Source organism: Bombus affinis, chromosome 15, assembly GCF_024516045.1.
Source record: "Bombus affinis isolate iyBomAffi1 chromosome 15, iyBomAffi1.2, whole genome shotgun sequence".
NCBI classification, from domain to species: domain Eukaryota; kingdom Metazoa; phylum Arthropoda; class Insecta; order Hymenoptera; family Apidae; genus Bombus; species Bombus affinis.
In genome coordinates, this window is record NC_066358.1 from 6,329,639 (window position 1) to 6,352,244 (window position 22,606).

General features: G+C 38.1%; 2 protein-coding genes across 9 annotated transcripts; one reads left to right on the forward strand and one right to left on the reverse strand.

Annotated features, from left to right (window-relative positions):
- Positions 1-257: 257 nt before the first annotated feature.
- LOC126924737 (leucine-rich repeat and immunoglobulin-like domain-containing nogo receptor-interacting protein 1) lies at positions 258-11,936 on the forward strand. Of its 5 annotated transcripts, XR_007713639.1 has the most exons (5): positions 258-1,493; positions 2,150-2,384; positions 7,126-8,756; positions 11,077-11,279; positions 11,353-11,936. XR_007713639.1 is itself a non-coding variant. In XM_050739542.1 (4 exons), the coding sequence occupies exons 3-4, from the start codon at positions 7,194-7,196 to the stop codon at positions 11,191-11,193; spliced, it is 1,680 nt and encodes a 559-aa protein (XP_050595499.1). In that variant the 5' UTR covers positions 258-1,493; positions 2,150-2,384; positions 7,126-7,193; the 3' UTR covers positions 11,194-11,936. The 5 variants fall into 5 exon arrangements, 4 of the variants coding, with proteins under 4 accessions (XP_050595499.1, XP_050595498.1, XP_050595496.1 ...); XM_050739542.1 differs by having other exon boundaries at positions 11,077-11,936; XM_050739541.1 differs by lacking the exon at positions 11,353-11,936 and having other exon boundaries at positions 7,126-9,223; positions 11,077-11,216.
- Positions 11,937-14,529: 2,593 nt separating this feature from the next.
- On the reverse strand, positions 14,530-21,041 carry LOC126924751 (CAPA peptides-like). Of its 4 annotated transcripts, none has more exons than XM_050739566.1 (5): positions 20,640-21,041; positions 19,802-19,843; positions 18,327-18,509; positions 16,648-16,830; positions 14,530-14,887 (listed from the first exon to the last, which is right to left on the reverse strand). In XM_050739566.1, exons 1-5 carry the CDS (start codon positions 20,695-20,697, stop codon positions 14,808-14,810), a joined length of 546 nt encoding a protein of 181 aa, XP_050595523.1. In that variant the 5' UTR covers positions 20,698-21,041; the 3' UTR covers positions 14,530-14,807. The 4 variants fall into 4 exon arrangements, with proteins under 4 accessions (XP_050595523.1, XP_050595526.1, XP_050595522.1 ...); XM_050739569.1 differs by lacking the exon at positions 20,640-21,041 and adding an exon at positions 20,490-20,633 and having other exon boundaries at positions 16,648-16,737; XM_050739565.1 differs by lacking the exon at positions 20,640-21,041 and adding an exon at positions 20,490-20,633.
- Between the last annotated feature and the right edge of the window lie 1,565 nt (positions 21,042-22,606).

A 22,606-nucleotide genomic window follows, 5' to 3' on the forward strand; every position in this document is an offset into this window, starting at 1 on the left:
GCTTACTGGGTGTAGCGACGATCTCGAACGGAAAAGGGGTTGAAAGATTCCGTAGAACCAAAGAGGGCGTTCGTGCGGGGAGAATGGGTTTCATTGAACCAGAATTCGACGGTGCTGCCGGCGGACGGCTATGCGGCAAGGGAGCCAAAAAGGGACAGCTATGGGTAATGAGGGAGCGAGAGGGCGGGTGAAACGACCGCGCCACCATGATGGGCGAGGAAGGAGAGGGAGAATTTCATTGCTGGGGAGGGGTTGGAAGGGCGGGGGAGGGGGAAGCGAGAGGAACAGACACGGGGATACGGAGGCACCGTGTCGCTGGCCTCTGCGGCAAATCTGCAGGTTTCGTGTGGCGTGTGCGTGGCACGGAATCGCGGGGATTTCACGATCCCAGAAGTGTGCGTGGCCGGAAGGAAACGTGCTCTCCCGTGAATTTTTTAGTGCGTAAATCTAAATCGTGCGTACGGTGTGCATCTCCTCTCTCTGTATGTGTAGTACGTGTGCGTGGGATTGCCTCTCGTGTGCCGTAGCGAAAACTTGGCCAGCTCGGGGGATGAAGATCTTCGATGGCGTGGCGCGGTCGCAGCACTCGATCTGTAAGAGTAGCATCCCTTACGAGATTCGGGGCTAACCAAGGAACAGTTACGGTGGACCGATGAGGTGGTGGCTCGACCTTATCCGCGAAAGGTCTCGCGCGACCGAATTGATTGATCGGCCAAGAGGATAATAGAAAAGAGCTCGTCGATGCCAGTCGACGACCTCGCGGACCAGGTGGGGGGTGTCCTCTCGTGAGAACGGGCGAATACACGTTCACGCGCCGCGAGACTACGCGTGGAGAGGAAGCTGACAAGTGCACCGTGCTGTCTGTCGGTCCGTTTCCACTCTTTTCTGCGGGCTTCGTTTGTTCGTTCAATCAATCAATTACCCGCAATGTGTCTGTTCGCGTGATCAGTGTTTGTCCACATTTATGTGACTAATTCTGTTCGGTGCTAACCATCGTCAAATTTACATCTAAGTCGAAAAGAGGTTTTGATCAATTGGACAACCTCTCGTTTGGAAGAAGCATACGTACGTATAAATGGAAGGACGAAACTGGTAAAAAGGACGAGAATACAAGAAAGCATCAAGAAAAAAGAAAAGTGGAAGATGAAATAAGGAGAGATGGACACGGTGGTGTACAGTGTGCTCTCTCGTGTTTAATTTTTCAACGAGGCTGCGAGCGGCGACGCGATTGGTCAGAACAGGCCGCGAGGAACGTACGGATTTTTCGTCGAGTCCGCAGATTCTCATGCAAGTACGTGGTATAAGCGAATTTGCCGCGGTCGATGCACTCAAAAGCTCGCTCGGGGGAGTCGAGTGACACGTACACGACACCGCGAGGACCGTGGCACAGTCGATTCGAGTAATCGAGCGTCGAATCGAGCGTCGAACCACAGCCTGGCCGCCCCTTGCCTCTTAACGAACCTGTGTCAACCTAACTACAGAATTTCTTGCTTGTACGATACACACCAATTTCCTTTTCAAGTATTTTATATTACATATAAAGTCTTGTACACGTTCTAGTCATTGCTGTATAGATTCTAAGGGTTATTCCTTTTTTTAATACGTATATAATTGATTCTCATAATATTTATAAAGGGTTTGACTGTTGCTGTTGGTCTATCGGTGTCTATCAGGTTGTTGCTACTCTGTCTCTGGTTCAACGACTTTCTATCGAAAATTTCGCAATATTGAGAGTTATTGGCCGGCTCCCAAGCGACTTTCTGACTAATTTATGATCGATATAAATTTCGCGGCGTATTACGCGGGCATACCATTAGCGTACGTCAGCAATTAATATGCCTTAGTGTGCGCGGCCGGAAGCGGCTCGATGTCGGAACATGCCTGTGGAATTTCAGCTTCTCATAACGCTTCAAGATTCCCCTTTGTCTCGCAAAATACCATATATGACTATACACATTTTATGTAGCCAAAAAAACAAACAGCAAATTTCAACAGCAAATGCAACTTTATACATTGAACTTTATCTTCCTCTTAAATTATTATAATGCATTAACAAATTAAGTAGTATGTTTTTAAATTAAACGATGTATTTATTTTTTCCCCTAAAAGCGTAATATGTTGCAGGAGGTGGATATTGTTTTTGTTGCAGATTAATCCTGGGGCTGGGGTTGTAATTGGAAAAGTGGGCCAGCGTGCACGCTCAGCGCGGCTTAATCAGAATGAAATCTAAGAAGTCCCGGGCAACAATGGCTTTGTGATGCCCGAAGGAGGACCGTCGGCGAAATGAAAGCCCCTGAGAAACAATGGAAGCGTCCACGCAGGCATGACGGCCCCATTCAGATTCGCAGACGGCATGCTTAGTGGCGGCCAAAGGAGACGCTCAAGTAAGAATAAGCCGAGCATCGTTAGACAGAGGGAGAAAAAAGGAGGGCGAAAGGACAAGAAAGAATGAGAAAGAGAAAGATACCTAGCTTTCTCTTGGACACGATCGAATGGCATGATACAAACTACACCATGCGTCTCGGTGTCTGCCGTTTTACTTATGCCGTATCATCCTCCTGCATATTCTCCCTCTTGTATCATTTCTTCTAAATCAAGTCCTCTTTCTTCTCTTTTTTATTGCGTATGCGTGTATGTTTCTTTTCTTTCTTTGTTTTTAATTTTTGTGCGTGAAGCTATACCGTGATGGACAAAAGAATGTTTAAAATTGACACTACGGATATATGAGCACAAGTAAAACAGTATTTTTTCTATACTATACACTTGTGTATTCTAAGGCATAGGATTACATTTAGACTTCCTCTTGGACGTCACAACGTGTACAGTGGCCACAAAAAAGTATTTGCGCATACACTTATTCTCCGATGAAACGTTTTGTTTATCAGACCCCATATACATTTTGTTTAGCATCAAGTTTTTATAGTCATATGAAACAGACTAGATGGTGTGAAACTTAATATACTTTTATTTTCAGTATCTTCGTGGCAGACGCCGCGAACTCTCTACTATTGAATAATGTAACTCAAATGTAACCTAAAATACTATTTCACTCACTCATGTAATCTAAAGCTACCAATAGACTGTTAAGGATATCTACTAGGTCTGATATCGACAATCTGAGTGACCATTACGTGTAGAAATATAGTAAATTCTTGTCGGTGACGAGTGTCCTGTACAGTTGTTTCTGAGACATCGCATCGTAGAGTTTCAAGAACAGGTTTGTTCGAACTCTCGACGGGACGGAAGTTTGGAAATTTGTTGGGACAAATTCCACGCAACACGATGTTTCCATTTTAACGTAGCGGCTAATGTTCGAACGCGTTTTACGAGCAACATGTGCAGGTAATAAAAGATGGGAGTCCCGGGATTTCGCGAATGATTCATTGATATCGTTTTATCAAGCAAGCTTGCCCCCTTAATTCCATTCGCTTTTTCGACCAACAACTTGGCTCGTGCTTGCCGAGGGAAGTATCGAACCGAACAACGTTTAAAACACTCCGTTGAACACTTACGAGGAAATTTCCATTTCAATTGCAACCGCATTAATATTCATAATCATGTAAATAAATTAACCGCCTGTGTTCCTGATGTGAACGATTAAGTATCTATCAGATGTGCCATTTCACGACGCGTCACGAGCCGTTCATCATTTCGTGTTCGAGTTATTCGAAAATTAAGTTCCAACCTGTTATATCTTAATACTTCAATTCTTTAGGATATTTCATTTCTAACGGGGATATATAGAGTGTTCTTCGTATTACGTACGGTTTATGCAATTTGTTGCTAGGTAAAATAAGTCATCTGAATCTATTTATTAATTGGAACTCAAGGGGGTTGGGAATTTAAAAGAGAAAATTCCATTATGTGGCAGTAATTTCTTGCGTAATATAGCTCGAACTACAGCTCATTAAAATATTGTAAATATTACAGTATTTTAATGAATTAGATTAACGTACCAATTTTTCCAACTCTTCCGTTTATTAATGAAAATAACGAAATTTTCGTATAATATATTGTAACGAGCGATGAAAATGGTTTTTTAACATAACTTTTCCTCTGTTGTGTGGATAATGTGTAACGATAGCAGACCTTTCGAAAATATTTTATTCCCATAGTGATTTCTAGGTTACTTTTTCATTTCTTAACTACATTATTTCCTTTCTTAACTACATTTTTGGTTATATTCAAATTATATTTGAAATTAATTTTTTCAAAAATCTCCTCCTAACTATGTCACTCTTCTAACAAACAGACATACATCACAGCATGTGTGTTAACTGATTACATATTTTTTCATAAAAAATACATGAAAGAATTAAAAAATGTTTCTTACAAGTTCATTATATAAATTAAAGAGTGAAACTTGATAGAAACATAAAACTGACTCTCCTACGTAATGAATAGTGGTGGGGGGAGTGGCCTTGAACGACTAACGACTTCTATCGAGACTATAGAGAGGGGATCGTTCTTTAAAGTTTAAACGTTCCTAAATCGACTACAATTAGCGTCATTGACAAACGGTAACGAGTTTTAATTGGTCACATTTCGGCGACTGGGCATTAAGGCCGGGCTAGTCTGACAAATGCGAGTGTTGTTCGAGCAATGGCGCACAATAACGCGTTAAGTAGCGACCGTTTCTCTCTAACGAGCGAACAGCCTCGCAGAGAGCGTGTTAATCCAGAAATTATCACGTGTAATTTTATGTACGGCCTGTTAGCACTAACGACTCACTTCGTGACACACAGGAATAGTATTCATATATGCAAATAATATGATTTCATTTCATATTGAAGAGGATATATCATCTTGAGGTATCTAAAGATATGGGTATTTTTGGGTCATTCTTCATAAATAATTATGAAATAAAAAGCACAAATTTTCGTAGATAATATTAATATAGCTTTTAGCTCCACTTTACGTTCTTTTTTAAAGAGAAATATTTAAAAAGGCAAAATTATCGCCTATGTTTGAAATCACTACTAGTAAAATACAGATGATTGATTGTTATTACTGGCAAGAACTGGAACCTTTAAAATAAAAAATTCCTTTCGTTTCATAGACTATTATCTACGGTGTAACGTAGAATTTTGAAAATTAACGTAACAGTTTGGAGAAGAACACATTTTTTTACTATTAAATTTTAAACATTCTTGCAAAATGTAATTCGTATATTTGGAAAATTCTAAACGATGTTGTGAAGTACTCTGCTTATTCCTTCGTAGTATATCGAAAAATATTACGCTATATCTTTATCTGATCTTTTTTCACAAAAAATCACTTCTTTCAGCTTTTGCTTTTTGCTATAAGAAAAAGTGTTGGAAAGTCTTTTACATAGTCTTATTACGTATAAAACTTCTCACAAATTTCCAACTTCATGAATAATTTTGTAACTCACTGTACATATATTTTACAAATTTTTAAAGTAATTTCCTGCAAAAACTGCTGAAGCTTTGTATGCAAAAACTTTATTCTTCGCTTTTATCTTCTTCCTTCGCAAGGAATCACTTCCTTAACCTCTTTCTTTAAAACACCTTTCTGAAACGCTCTATATGCTACGCGCGCGCGATTCGAAGCATATTCAACGCGTGTCGCGTAGCGTTCGATCGTTCCAGCATTATGCGACAGTGTCGTTCATTTTCAAAGTCTTTTTCACCCCTTGTAATCGACAGGTCTTTTTCCTCCCCTCGATTATTTTCTTTATAACGCCACGTTTCCTTTTTTTCGCTGTTTTACGCGGAGAAGAAGAAAAGAAGAAGAAGAGAAACGGATCGAGTTCGTTAATTGGCCTTCTTGTTCTCGTACAAGCAAAAAAACAGGGGACGATGAAGATGAATAGAAATATCTGAACACTCTCTTCCTCCTCCCCTCCGTTTTTTCTTCTCCTGAAGAGTCCCGTTCGGTCTGTTTCGCGTTAGAGTCAACAGGTTCAAAGTTGTTTTTTAAGTGTTCTAGAGAAAATGTTTCGGGACGCAGAATAATGCGGACATATTGCAAAAGGAACCGCGCGTTCGTGCCTTGTTTTCATATTGTCCATATGCACACAGTCTAGGGGCTGACCTATTTCAATTTATGCGAGAAACTTGATGTTTTTCCACAAAAGTCCTCTTGTTTACGAAAGATTGATTATGCTATAAATTAAAAGAGAAGTTCTCGAGATCTCGTTTGTTGATTTGTATAGCAAATGTTGCAATTCGTGTGGTTAGAATTTCGCTAAATAGACCTGGTTTCACTGCTGAACTAATATTACTAAATCTAAACTGTGTACACACAGAATTAAGTGTATTATATATACTGTTCCTATTGGTTTAAAGATAACAATGATATTTATGCAATAGAAAAGTACCATTTATATACAATTTTCTTGTTGTTGGAATCGATACAACAAGGGTCCCCAGAGACCCCTACCTACATTTCCGGCCAACCGTTTTTAATATTCTGTTGCTCCCCTAAACCTTCAATTCCCCATGTATCCACTTTTTCAACAACGTATAATATATTCGACGGATACGATGCCATTTCCGAAATATATCCATCATGTATATCGATTATACAATGACCTTTAGAAAATGACGCGAGCATACGAGGCAAAATAATAAATTCGAACGCTGTCACTTAAATTCTACATTGCATTATTACATACGTAAAGAATGAATATAGATAGGAAGAGTTATCAGTACGCAGAAATCGGTCACTAGTTGAAAAGTTTCGAGAACGTGTATTGCTCTGGGTAACAATTAAAATGGGTCACCCGGTACACGCGAAGAAAAGTTCGACTCGCGAAAGGTAACAAAATCTACAGTTTGTTACGTGTTTTTCGGTTCCATTGTGCTCTACTTATACTATAACTTTTAGAATCATATTGGTTAATAAGTGATCTGGTTAAAAATATTGGTCCTAACTAAAGCTGTACTAGTAAGAGCATAATAGTACAAAAAGATTGATCTGTATCTGTCAAAATGTTATAATTAATTGAAGTAATAATTGTTAGAAATGTCAGAAATATGTTTTTCAATTATCATGTCTTATACAAAACTAGAATGTTTCCTAATGAACAAAGGGGTAGGTGATTCACCCAAAAAAAATCATGGTTGAACCAATTTTTCATAAAATCTTTTCTGTTTTCAGATCTCTAATAGACGAAGGAAGGATCCACAGGGACGACTAGCAGTAGCCAAAGAGAAACGGACAGTGGCATGATAGGGGCAATGCACCACCCTCTGCGAGGGCGCATTCTGCTGGCCCTCTTCATTCTGCTCAGCACATTCGCGTTGCTCTCTAAAGCGGTCGCGTTTCCGGACTGGACCGACTGTCCTGCTACGTGCCGTTGCAAGTGGACATCCGGCAAAAAATCCGCCTTATGCTACAATGCTAGCCTAACTTCGCTCCCCGCCAATTTGGACCCTGACATGCAGGTCCTCGACCTGTCTGGAAACAAAATTCCCGCGTTGCAGTCAGAGATCTTTAAACGTTCCGGCCTAGTGAATCTGCAGAGGGTCTTCCTGAGGAACGCTGGAATTTATAAAATCCACGCAGACTCATTCAGAGACATGAGGATCTTAGTAGAAATCGATCTCTCCGATAATCACGTGGAGATGCTGGAACCAGACACTTTTCTGGGCAACGAAAGACTGAGGATCCTGATCTTAAGCGGAAATCCATTGGGAAAGCTGAGAAGCCACCAGTTCCCGATTCTGCAACATCTGAGGAACTTGGAATTGCAGAGATGCTCCTTATCCGAGATTCATGGAGAAGCATTTGTCCATCTGACCGGTCTAGAGTCATTGAGGTTAGACCACAACGAATTGGAGTATCTGGATGTATCGGTAATATCAAGTTTGCCACGTTTGAAAACTCTAACACTGGATGGTAACCAGTGGAGTTGCGATTGCAGACTTAGAGACTTCCGAATCTGGCTGATCCCTAGCAGACCTAGCAAACTGTACTCCGTACCTCAAGTGTGTTCGTCGCCGATGAGATTGGAAGGTCGCAAGTGGGAAGATGTGAAACCAGCAGAATTCGCCTGTGAGCCTGAAGTGTTCGTGTTGGCCAGTAGTATTCAGGAAGAGACTAATGGAAACCTGAGCCTGGCCTGCCTAGCCACGGGGGATCCAGAGCCTGAAGTTTGGTGGCAATTAAATGGAGGTCCAGTAAACGCGACCAAATTAACCGAACAGGCTTATTCGGGAACCTACGTGGCCTACGCGACATCTGACGTCGATATGGCCTACAATGAGCGAGTCCCATCGACCAGTAGACTCACCGATAGGTGGAACAACTTGACCGTCTACAACGCCAGTGATGGTGACGCCGGAGAATACTCTTGTTTTGCCAAAAATATCGCCGGTCTGGCCAGGGATACCGTCAGTGTTGCTATTCCGCGGGTGTACACGGCACCCACACTCTCCCAGAGCGATAACTGGTTGCTCTGGGTGACTTTGGCCGGTGGGGGAGCTGCTGCGTTGTGTGTTTCCATTTCTGCGGTTCTGTTGGCTTTGTGCGTGTGTGGTGGTACTCGACGACAGCGTGCTCGAGAAAAGGTGAAGCTTCAGGGGAGCACTAGTTTTGGTGACCAGGAGAAGAAGCTTCTAGATCTGTCTGTGACTACCACGACACCTGGAAATAGCAACGATCGAGGCAGTGGTCACGGCAGTATAGTGGAAGCTTGTAGCACAGGTGACCTGGAACTGGCAGAGAGAGGGTCCATTTGCGACCCCATGAGCGCTGCCACTGTTACCGTAGAGAGACTACGTCCAGAGGTGAGCAGTGGCTCCGTGACCGCTATGAGAGCTGTACCGTGCGCCGCCATGTTCCCACCACCCCCACCAGAATTCACTAGTGGCGTCCTACCAGCTGGAATCTTCGGGAACATCTTTATCTCCGTGTCAATGCCCCAGGATTCTTCCGATCGTTGTTACCCCGATCTTTTGGACATTCCTGTTCATGGCACTAGCGGTGTGGTGAACAAAACGACTTCGGCTCTTCCGGCGGCCAGCAGCGTGTCTAGCTTCGCGACGCTGCCGCGACGAGCGCTGCGATCCAGCGACCTCTGTTCGCCTTACGACAATATGGGGCCCCGCGTAACGGCCAACGGGAGTTCCGCGTTCTCGCTAACGGACGCGGACCTGCGATTATCGCCGCCGCCGCCACCTCGAATCATACAACCGCCACACGAGTTTGTATCCCTATGAGGGATGTCCTCGTGCGGCCGGCTTTCGAGCAAATAGTCGGTATAATTGTTCAAAGCTCGTCCATCGCTTTTTTCCCCCTCAATCCGAAAAACAAACCATCATCATGTTCAGTCACGCGCGTCCTCTTCCCCGTCGATCTCGTTCGTTGTGTTCGTCGTTGATAATACTCCACACGTATCCGCATTTTATACGGTGAGCCGTGGGCCTACCAGGTGAAATACTGGCGAGTGTGTTGTTTCCATGTAGGAATTGTATAACACAAGAAATTGAGATGATGTGTGGTGACCGTTGTACTTTTGGTAATTTCATTTTTCTTCTGTGTTGCGTTATTTGTCATTCAATTTGTTGATTTTTCAAACTGTTAATGGATCTTTATGAAAAGCCAGAAGACCAATAATCCTGTTGCCAAATGTAAATTAAGGGAAAAATAGGAGGGACACTTTTGTATCTCTTGTACTTATACCGTAATTGATGTAATATACACGTAAGTTAACAATTGTTATCATCACTTGGTAAGCGAATGGCTCACATTTTTAAATCATCCGAAAAATCACTCCTCGAGCGTACATTGATTAAGGTTGTATGCATACAGGGACCTAGAAAGTTTGTATCTCGTTGGTATATTTAAAAAGACGTCCGGAGGTTATCGAAAGTAGTATAAACACAGTTATGTCTGTCCAACAACCTATTCGATTACGTAAGACGTTGAGTCTCGAAACTGCACGTTCCCCTTATTATTCACTAAGTTGGCAACACTAGCGCCGCTGATCAACGTTAGTGCCAATAAATCGACGTTCGCCATTTGGAATTTATTATCGACGAAGCGACCCTTTCTCGTCAATGAATGAAATGCTTTTTGCGCCAAAGAGGACGGTTCATTTTTGTAAATAGCTCGAAAGAAAAAGAAAATGAAGATTAAACTCGTTCGTTTGCTCAAGTATCAGAAACGAAAATACAGAAAGCTAAAGTGATTTCTGATGCTAGAACTCGTAAGACTTGTGACTTTTTATAACGAACATACACACATTGTATAGTCGACCCGATATTTTTCGATGTTGACCGTTTTAGAAGCTCGCTGTGCATAATTTTAAGAACTTCATCCAGCAATCTATTCGTTCGGTGTATATAATATATTTATGATTTCAGTTTAATGGGTAGCAATTATAGTGCTTCCAATAGAGTGCTGCGGTTATTTACTTTCCATCCAGCTCCTCGTTCATCCATATTTTCATTAATTGATATTTTATACTTTGAGAATGTTTAAGTTATGCAGTGAATCAGTTTCTTTATTTATAACGTCGATAATTATCATTCCAAACATCATTAACTCTTATCTTTCTTCGTTCCTTATTCAGACTTTTCAAATTATATTTATCAATATTTTAAGTTCAAGAAGAAGTTTCTCTTAATCTAGTCTTTGATCATTTAAAAACTGTGAAATATCTGATAAACTATCAAAGAGTTTGACATAATGTAACTTCAAGGTACATTACATTTGAAAAATATAATATTAATTTGTTTAATTTTGACTACCCTTCCGCAACCCTAACTGTTAAAAAGATTGTTGATATATTATGTATTCTCTATTTCCTTAAGCACCTGTTACATCCAAATTCACTGTCGTTCGCTTTGTTCCTTAGTATTAACCTAACTTCTCTACTTCACGAGAATTCTATTTTTTCATCAAATTCCTCTGACAGATACATTAATCTCCTTTTTCGATTTTCAGATATATTCCACTAAACCGACTTTCTCAAACTGCTATCATAGAAACAATTTTATCCAGTTCCTAAACGTGTCAGTAATTCATATATACTACTGCGTCATTCCTAACCTCTTAAAACTCCTATGAACAGCTTAAGAAAGCAATATCCTTTCCAATTTTCAGCTATATTCCACGGAACCATCGACTTGCGTCAACGTTCCTCAACCCATGGATACAATCAACTGGACACGTGCAGTTTCTAAGACGAGCCCCCTCGTGTCTGTATGTTCGCTTGTCTAACTGGCTTGCATGCTTGGTCGGCGTACAATGGCTGCTCGCAGAGGAAGCGTGTACAATGACGAGTGCGTGTGTGATCGTTTTAGGACGTAAGTTTCTTCTAGTTGCCAATACCCACGGATTCCAGTGGTTTGTAAATAACTAATGAAAATAAAAAAAAAGGAATACGAAGACAAAGGAAAGGACGAAGAAAAAAGGGACAGAAAAAAGAAGGCGAGGAGGAACGAGGTTATCCTCAGTGGATGCAGAGAACGAAGTAACGTTATCTCCCCTAATCATTCTTGAGGTGTATCACTAGTTTGTTACGTACTCTACGTGTGCAGTGTTGGTGGAATCGATATAGTGGCCTCGTAAAATTGGTCAACCATTAAAGCTTACATTAATAATTTACATTAATAAGAATTTAGAGTGAAAATGTAACTCACAAATGGCTTCTATAACTTATTCAGTGTATTCTATTCTCAGAGACTTTAAGAATCAAAGATTCGATTGTCAAAAATTTAAAGACCCGAAGGTTCCGAGATCCAATTTTTGAGGATTTACAAGTTCTTCCATAATACGGCCCTGAATATGGCCACATTATCGTTTTAACTGTGTAATGATTTAATTTCTAATTGTACTGTTTCGACTCCATCAACTGTACATATTTGTTATCGCAGTACACGTATTTAATAGCGTGGCGAGCGCGTGCCGTGTCGCCGCCAATTATGAACACTTTGTCAATTAAATAAAACGATTGAATTTTACACGTCATCGAATTATTGTTCTCACTTATTCCGACGAATAATCGATCTGATCGATCGGACCTAAACAAGAATTGTTATCTTTTGGGTAAGATGTTGGGGGGTTGAAAAATCGTCAGCGAAGGAGGAGGTTGACAGAGGGCGAAAGTTAAGGTTCAAGTGGTGTACATTTTTTTTCGAGGAGAAAATAAAGTTCAAAAAGTTAGTCTGGAAATTCTAATTGATTTTTGATGGTTCGTAAATTTCTTTCTTTGCAATTTTAACGTTCACCCTTTATTGTTTAAGTTCGCTATGCCTGTTCTAGAATATAATATAAAGATTTAAATATCTAATTAAATAATTTAATTTATGTACTCACTGAAGTCTAACCTTATTTAATTAAAAAGTCTAATAGCAAATTGTCAAGACGAAATTGAATATTCCATTTATATGGATAGAATATTTATCCAATCGAAATCAATAGAACATTTACTTTCCATTCTGAATTAATTTACTTTCAAATAGTTCTAGTACGAACGATGGTTTAAATACTTTTTACGTAAATTATTTTTATAATACTAGATTGGAAGAATAAGAAATTGGCTCGAAAAGCAAAGAATATTTATTCGAAATCGCAGAATATCTAAGTAAGACATTTATTTAGATTTCCTTAAAACTGGTAGGAAACTCTTTAATTAATGAAGGCAATTATTAGCAGAATAGCCGATGGTAGCCGCATTACTGCGGTATTCCGGAGATTAAACGAAATTCCGAACAGGCCGAATCGACGAGGGCGATCGTAATCGTTCTCCGCTCGTTGCATTCGACCCGCAGAAATTAGAAATCTGAACTTGCATCGATAGTAACACGTGCATTGTTTGCTAAATCGTTGCATTGTATCCACTAAATATACATAGCAGCGGTGAATAGTTTCGATTCGAACAGATATAAATTGGCTTAATATTCCTATTCGGTGATAATTACCGCTAGACGAGAAACCTCATGATACAACTTGTTACCTCAGTACACGGATTACCAAAAAAGAACATGATAACTCGTGTCTTTTTAATCTTGTTAACGATTTAAAAATTCAGCTGAATATTCAGAAAGCAATTTTTACATCGTTGCAGCAAAATCGTCCTTTTGTTTGATTTTTATTTGAGCTAAATATGTATTTTCATAATCAGTCTACAAGTAATTGTGGTCATAATATCAACACTCGTACCTTTCTGTAAAATTTCATCAGCTTAGAAGCTGTTTTTAAGAGTCCCACTTCTTGGACTTTTGGACCAAACTGACTTTGTCGCATTAAAATATTATTCTTCATCATCGTGACATCAAACGACATAAAATGGCATTAAGGTCAGAAAATCAAGAAAATTACACTTATCTTTAAATGACCATTTTAGTATACAATTGTTGACTAAAGACACGTTGTTGGTTTCGAAATGTTAAAACCGTAGCAAAATTGTGAACAGCTTTTTAATTACAATATTCGAACTAGATGATAATTCTCGCGAAATGCAATCGTATTTTCCGTCACTGAATATAAAAATTAATATTTCAATCGTTATATATATGTTTTTATAATCGTGTCGACGAATTCATCCATAATTCACGCTGCGATGAAGAACAAAAAGAAAGGAATAATCGATCGAGATATGAGGATTTATTTCCAGACTTGATTCCCTGGTGATTCGTGGATTAAACGAACTTCATTAAAATGCCAGAAGCTTCCGGAGAAAGTTGGTCAGAATCCTTCCTATGGGTTTAATCACTCGATTAACACCGATGCGAAATATCCTCTTTCGTCGTTAATTAATAATTCAATGCACTGTTTGCCTCTTATGATGATCAAAGGGAAATTTCATTTCTGGACTATATTACAAACGAATAATGTGATAAATTTTAAGAAGAGCAATATAAATTTGTAATTTAGCTTATTTTCTAGCCTGCCGGCTAGAAAAAAAGACAATCGATATTAATTTGTATATTAAAGCTGTAAAGGGAGCTTTGTAAAGAAACTTTTATCAGTATATAACATCGAAAGAATTAAAGAAAACAACATGATGAAAACTTGCAAACTTTTTCGATCTTTTCCAAAATGCATAAAATATAATATGGGTATAAAAATAAAGATATTTAATAATAACTTAACAATACATAAGAGAGAGAGAGAGAGAGAGAGAGAGAGAAAGAGCTTATTTCCATTACATGACAGATTACAAAAAGCAAAATCGTCGAATATTCTACTGTCATCTTCTGTTACCAAATAGAACGTCAAGAAATCAAAGAAAAGAAGACTACGAATTAAGGAATGCCTCAAATTTCCAATTAACAAATTTTCAATGTTTTCTTCCCCAAACAAATGCTCTGCTAAATTGTTCAAGATGAAGAAACATAGAGGACCTTAATGAAAAGTAAAAGAAATTTGTCAACTCGTTTGAACAAAAATTTCGAAAACAAAAATACTGAGACATTACGTCGTAACTGAGGAGTTCTTCCAAAAAGAAAACGGAAAAATTCGACATCGATAACGACGAGGGGAAGAAAATTCTTTAAAGGAGGAATGGGACGAGTTCATAGAGGGGAGAAGATATCTGTTCAGAACGAAACATCGTTTCACCAGCTTTATTACCCGTTCGTGTGTCAGCGAAAATTCTATGGACCACTTTACATGTAGAACAATCTTCTATAAATCCTCTAAGAACAATATTTCTCGCAGTCGTGTGTTACACGCAGAATCGACACGTAGTTTTGTTGTTTGTAAAACCTCCTGGCAATATTAAAGAAAGGTTAGGTCTGGCATCGTTGAGGGCAGCTGGTTACCGGCTAGAGATAGGTTAGGTCAGATCGCGTGAGTTCCATGGAGTCGCAGCTGAAGATCCTCGAAGATCATTTGCAGACAGTTCGATCGTCGTCGTTTTCACGACCAAGTCTTGGCGTGTAACCATTCAGTTGAATGTTTCGAGAACCTGAAATTAGTCAACAACGAAGGCACAAATAGTCGTAGACTATATAGTTCTATGCAAATAGTCCGATCATTGATGTCGAGGATCAACAGATTTCCTATTGTTGAAGAACAAACCTCGGATTTGAAGCTTGGTTATATTAAGTGAGCAAATTGTTCTATAGGAAGACGTATTTTTTCATTTTATTTAGTCACGTAATACTTCGATTTAATTAAGTTTCTTTACTTTCTCTTTTGTGTAAATTTCTTTAAATTTGATGCGAATGTTTAATTCTTAAAGGCCATCGATGAAATCTCAGCCTATGAAAATATCGTTTTAACACTATCGTACCGTGATAATATAATCTATAAATGACAACTTCCCTGATTTTTGTTTACTACTAAATAATGACAAATCGATTAATTCCACTTTTTTACATTTTTGAATACTGCGGAAATAAAATTTCACTCGAGATGATAGGATTAACGTGATTTTCTTTCACAGTGTTTAAGGAGCTAAAGCAACTGATCGATCTTACATTTTAATTGTTACAGATGAGAAGAAAGATCGAGTATTCGATTAGATTATAGAATGTGATCGAATATATGATACATAGAGCTCTTTTGGATACTTGAATTCTGTGCGTTTTCGCAATTTCTAATTTCCTATAAATGAAATCCGCGGTAAAATGATGACTTTTGTTCGACGAGGATTGTAATTTTGGACTTTCAAATTTTCTAAAAATGCGTAGAAATCTGAATTTTCGTCGGAAAAATCGCCTATTAAATATTAGCTCACAGAGTATCACAGGTGTAACATCTTCCCATCGAGTTTTTACGCTCACCCCGTATAAATAACGCATTAACAGCGTTTTATTCTTTGGAAATCTGGCATGCACGTTTACGAACGCGTTATCCTGTGCCATTGACAGCAAGACAGAGAGGTGGAGTGAAATAGTATCAGTACGAGGGGAAAAATTAAATTGGCATTTGGGCCGCGCATCAACAGAACATTCGCGACGAATGCTCGAGCTTTTGTTCCCGGATCACGTATCAATGGGATTGGGATTTTCGCGTGGCTATATCGAAATAGCGAAACGTTCCCACACTGGCAACGAAACCCGAAAAAAAGGATTCGAATCACGATCGAATGCTTCAAGCATAACCGACCTACTGTACACGACGAAACGGTGATAAATCGATGGGCAGTTTATAAAGAAATAAAGTGTGAACGAGTGGCGTGGGTTATAGAAACACTCTTCTGTTTTCAGCCTCTTTGAGTCGATGGATGAGGCGTCTTGTTAACTGTTATCGGATATTTATTATTAAACTGCGATATTTATACAGGAAGAGTTACACAGAATGTAGCGGGGATAAGTCAATGGATAGATGACACGAAGAATATGCGAAGTGGAAGTATGCTTGTGATCGAAAATCGTTTATACACAATTGGTATTTGATTCTTTGGAAATCAAATAATTGATCTTAACCCTGTTGCGATTCCCGAATTTTTATAATTCAATGGTGTTCTTTAAGGTTTGAGGATATATCTGGTATTAAATTGTATTGAGAAATTATTGAGAAATACATTACGATGGCAATCTTTTCATTCTGCTCAAACTCGAGATATTTTTTAATATTAGAAAAATACAATTGCATTGAAAATATTGGAAAGAACGCTGCAGGGTTAACGAAGTTGGTCAGTTTGTTTACTGTGTAACTCGATCAAAGATCAATTGATATAAACCCTAAAAATGTTCTAACGTAAAGAAGGTTATCTCATACCTCGAGTGAGTAGCAACGAGCCGGGATAAACGAATCTTCCATCGTCGATCTTTTGCCAAAGTTGATAATCTTTGGGTGAACGGATACGATCTGAAATCAACCATGATGCTTCCTTTGGAAATTTGTCTGCGTGTTTAAGGTTCATCGATCTCCCAAGGGATCCGGGAGCTGTATTGCGAACGTCTGCAAATTGTATGGTAATTTATGCGATTACGCTAGCTCGAAGTGTGTTTCTATCCTTTGAATTAGACTTTAGGGAAGGAAATTTCAATTTCCCAAAGTTGTGCACAGATCGTTTTACTCACAACTACAACCAATTCTCTCGTAAGACAAACTATTCAAATTGATAAACGATAAGCACCTGGATTTTTGCTATTAGCCAAACATATCATATTTACAAGATTCTAAAGAATTAACGTATAGAAAGTACGTAGTTTAACATGAACAGCTGATTGTTTATAATGTAACAAACTCATCTAACAAATTTGTCTAACACAATTATAAAGCCAGAATTGACTAAATTTCACTATTGATCTGTAACGAATTTTAATATTTAGCAAAATTAGTAAATCCATAACGTGTGGTCACAGTGTATTAACATCGGCATATTCGATACGGTTATAGATATAGGACACATGAATTTTGGTTATTGATCGAAACTATCGTATCTACAAATTTGAATCACGTAAGTGGAATTGTGCGGTGGAGAGAACGAACGAGACACACCGAGATCAAGTAGAATAAACCTAGTGTGACAGACTATATAGTATTCGCGTAAAGTCTACGTACGCCATAGACGTATACTGAAAATGTTAAATATTAACATGACGTAGGAACCGTGAAGCTCAATCTAATCTACCTTACTACTATATCGTTCGATATAATTTGGATATCGATATTATAAAGCAAATAAATTTTAGTGCAATCAAATGGAAGCTGGAACGATATAAACTCGTTCCGATAGAGACTCGCTTTACTTATTAAAAATTCTAACGAGTATTCTGCCTTGGATATTTCATATACAGTGGCGAATAAAAGAAAATGTAAAATTGATATACTATGAACTTTAGTAACTTTCGTATAATACTAAAGAATTTATAGTTACTCTTTGCCCTAATTAAATATAAATCCATTCTGTACAATTATTGTATGTTCTTACACGTTTTATTTTATAAACTTTCTTTTGCATATAATATGCATTCTGTCTATTTTCCATCCCTAAGTTTCACACAAACGCGTAAAAATGTCAGCCATAATTACTTCTAATTTCTCACCGTAAGTTTGGCAATTTTCGATCGATAACTAAAGTTCTTTACGATCGTATCATAATCGCAAAAAAAAAAAAGAAAAAATGAATCTGTCATGCTATTTCTTCGAAACATCAGTTTCGTATTTCCGCACGAGGAATGAAGCGACCTCTGTAAAAAATGGCTGTTATGAAAGATCTGTCGGACGGACGAAACGATACAACGATTCGTCATTTTGTTTTAGGTGGTCGAAATTGCACGTAGAAGAATAGAAGAACGAGGAGCCGGTTGCCACGCTCTAAGTGGAACGTTCTGCACGCAAAATGGCGCGGGCTATTGGCCATCTTTCACCGGGCAAGATAAATTACACGTAAAATGGGATTGCGGGATGGCATGCGAATGCACGTTTCAATGTTATTGGCGATACTTCACCTTCGTAATCTTTGTCGGAGACGGAGTCAAACTCGGGGCTGTAAAATTGGAAATCTGTGTCTGGTTCGATGGCGTGGCGACGGTTGAAATTTAGGTTAGGAATCGGCACGTCGGATCGACCGACCCTCGGATACGCCATCAGACCAGAAGCTCGCCTGTCATTCAACTTTAACTTCACTCCCTCTGAAATATATTACGTAACAGATGACGGAAATTGAAATGCTTGATAAGCATTTAAGAATTAATGCGGCAAACAAAATTGAATAAAAATTTACACTGGCGCACGAAATTATTCCAACTCTTACCACGGTATCTTCCTATAAATAATCAAATTTGAAATTAATCTGAAAATCTACATATAATAAAAGAATATTATTGGAAGCAAATATTTAGAGTAGACAATTAGTATAAAGCTTGAAAAATCATTAAATGTTAAAGATGGTGCCAATGAATATTAACATTTAATAATATAGCGAATAATTACTTGTTCAAATACTTTTGTGCTAATGAAACTTCGAAATGTTTCGTATGACGATGTAATACGATCTTAGAAGATATATACATGTGTTCGAATACTTTCGTGAACCTGTATATATATATGTGTGTGTAAATTAAAATGGTTAAATAGGAGAATCGAAGAAAAATTGAAAATAATATTATGCAACTTGTATTAGGACAAATAGAAGCATATATATTTTTAATGGAAGTAATTAATGTGACATTTGTTTTTCATTTAATGAATAGACATCCAATTAGTTGCAGTATCTTACGAATATTTCTGCCTCATTGCATAATAAATTTTTACAAGCGGGCGTGTTTCAGTTTTTTTAGTGAATACGTCAGAGGATTCAGTTTTCCTCTTTTAGGGTAACATGATCTCTCTCTCTCTTTTTTTAGGTTAATTAGAAATGAAAAGGACGGGAAGGTTAAGATAGTAGGAAGCGTTCCTGGTATAAAAATGTTCAGAGTCGTGTAATGTTTGGATTCAAAGAAATTTCGACCAAGCTGGTAAAAGGCTAATTAAAAATAACGACTAAATTAAATGAAATATCCTGCGTAGTTTATGATTAAACAAGCAAGCAGAGAGTCAGTTACGAATTATATTTACATATCTAATGCAATTTTTTATGCATTGATACCGTTTTCGTATTATGGACAGTGTTATCACGATGAATTAGTATCAAGAATAGAAAAGTTGATTTTCGTCACTAAACTCTAAAAACAATAAGACTACGTTATTATTGAAAACAGAAAAATGGGTTTCCATTACTAAATTTTAGGTAAATTGATAGAAAAATTAGTACGACTAAATTTAATAAAGCAACGACAGGAGATTGATATCAGAAATAGAGACATTTAATTGCATTATCGAATTCTACAAGCAAGTTTAAGTGAATCGTCAAGTTTTCAAAAGTGCCCGAAAAGAAAGTTGAAAAGAATTCAAAACAATTATGATACTCATGCGAATGTCTTGCCTTTGGTAGACTGCAACTGCCGACGTTGCCCACATTGGGAGACTAAAAAACAAATTGAATTACAAACCGATCGTCAGAACGGTTCGAAGACTCGGAGGAAACGAAAAAATTCTTTTCAAAGAAACTTAAGCTTGAAACGTTACTTAAATCGTCAATGATCCAGTTTAAGTAAGAGAAAAGTAAGAAATCAAGAAGTCTAAAAACGCCACAGACAAATAAGAAAAAGCAGGAAACTGAAAGGCGGAGAAGAATAATGGCAATGTCTTATGGCGAACCCCATCGATAGCGCGAAACCAGGGACCCTTTGCACAATTGCACTAATGAAATTTTACAAATCACGAGTCACTGATATTGCTAAATTCTTTTGCATTAACAAGTTTCATAGTCAGGCGAAGAACAGATGAAACTTTCGATGAAAGAAAATTTTGCCACAACTACTACGTTGTTACCACAAGATAACAGATTCTAAGTCTTATTTTTTATTGTTTAAGACTAAATTGTTGATCGTAAGGAAACATAAAATTTATCATAAAATTGTAAAATCAAAGTTCATAATCTACTACATAATCACAACTTATCAATTTATCGATGTTACCAATTTACTCATATCGTTAACATCATTCTACTTTCAAAATTAATAATGCAAAATCAAAGATTGTAACTTACAAAATGTAACTCTTCAACGTACCAACATCACCGATATCATTGCCGTTTGTTTTGCTATCGTTATTTATCAATGTCATCAATTGACAGAAACGATTGTGCAAGAGAACCCCAGAACATACAAGAAGCATCCCCTTCCGGTCCACTCGGAGGCCGGAAGGGACACTGCACTTACGGCTGAAAGAGGTGGAAAATATTAGAACGACCAAGAATACAAATAGGTGATTTCTCATCGCGATGGCGATCGTTCAATCACACGGTGATCAGAATCCGATGAAGCGATACTGAGCAGAGCACGGTATCTCGCTCGACACTGAATGCCCCCAGGTATCCGACGTCTGATTTTATACCTTGCGCCTCGTCCGACTACGGGGGTTGCCAGCCCAACCCCCGGTCGCCTTCTCAACCCTCTCTTTCCACATTGCCTCGTTCCATTCGCCCCTCTATACGATCGGTATGGTGATTCGACGCCTTGTTTCTTCATCCTGCTGATACATTCGACCTATACCACTGTTCGTAGGTATTAGGACACCTGCTGGCTTCATGAAACGTGAGGATACTCCGATGGCCAGACAAAAGAGTATAAGTCAAATTTTAATGAAAACAGGACAAGTAGGCTAACATATATTACACATTGCTGCCTTTTGTCTGTACCCGTGCTGGTTAAACGGGTGGTGCTGCATAAAGTAATATTATTTTGCATTTTTGATCATACACTCAAATCTGGTTGTTTGAGTTTTAATTAAACGTTGAAGATTTGCCTGTTATAAATTCTTACGTAATACCTATCGACGATTTACTGTATATTCGCGCACATTGTATGTAGGTTTCTAATAGAATTTGAGCTTTTACACGCAACAGATAGTTCTTGATTATTTTACTGCTTTATACTGCTGTCTAACCTTAACCTTAATATTCTATTGTATATAATGTTATATTATAAATGTGCATATAATTATAAATATACTATCCTAATACTATACGTCAAAAATGGAATTCTCAGGATAAGATAGATAAGACGGAGGAGGTCTTATCGAATCGATAAAAATACCATCGTAATTAATTCTACCGATATTTGAAACCGGTTAATAGTTCAACGAGACGTTTATTTTAACATTCTTAATACTCTGCAGTCGAATTTCGCCACTATGGGGCAATTTAAAATTGTATTTCCCATGCCGGGAATTAAAAACTGCCGATATTAAACGAGTAAAATTCATGCGTACAATTGAAATTTCCTGCAAATATCGCAAATGAAGTATTGCCTGAACGATTGTTAATGATAAAAAAACATTTTTATTAATAATACAAAAACATTTCCGAAGCATATCTTTGTAAACAAGAACAAACAAGTTAAATTTCTCATTTAGTTAATTAATAACTAAAAATACATCGTAATGTACGCGCACCATTGAGAGTCAAAGGCTCGGGCAAATTCATCGAATTCCCTTCTACCACCACGATGTTCAAAAACCGAATTCAATATGGTAAATTGATCGAGAGAAAAAAAAAAAGGATTTCAAAAAGAAATATTGCGTTAACGCAACGTTGGACTTTAATGGGTTAGCATTCGGAATCGTTGAGGTTAGGGTGTTGTATTTTGGGGGGGATGATAGAGACTTGGAAGGATTTCTAGAGATTTTCTGGGATTTTAACCTGATTCGTTGGTGAAGGAGAAAGGTTGGTTGTGAAATATTGACGAAGGAAGGATGGAGTTTATGGATTTCGATGGAGAACTTGGATTTGGGAAACGGTCTACATGTACAGTAGGAAATAAAGTGATACGGAAAAAACGTTACAATTTTTCAGAATGAAATGGTATAGTGTTATAGCGTTTCGACGATACAAAAGTAAGTTAAATTTTATCATTGCGATTATCAGAGTAATGAAAATGATCAATTTGTAATTTTTCAAAGAAACTTTACGAATCTGCAATGATGCGTTTTTTGAGATTCTTTTTTTCAAATAAATGTTTTAAAACGTATGAAACACGTTTAAACATCAAATAAACATGAAACGAACAAAAAGTGTGGCGTTAAAATCTCCCTAATGAGAGCCACGGATAAATGCAAATAGCCGTATAATACGCAATAAAAGGGTGCGTTGAAATTCATGTAAACAGACGGAACTGCGATTAATGTT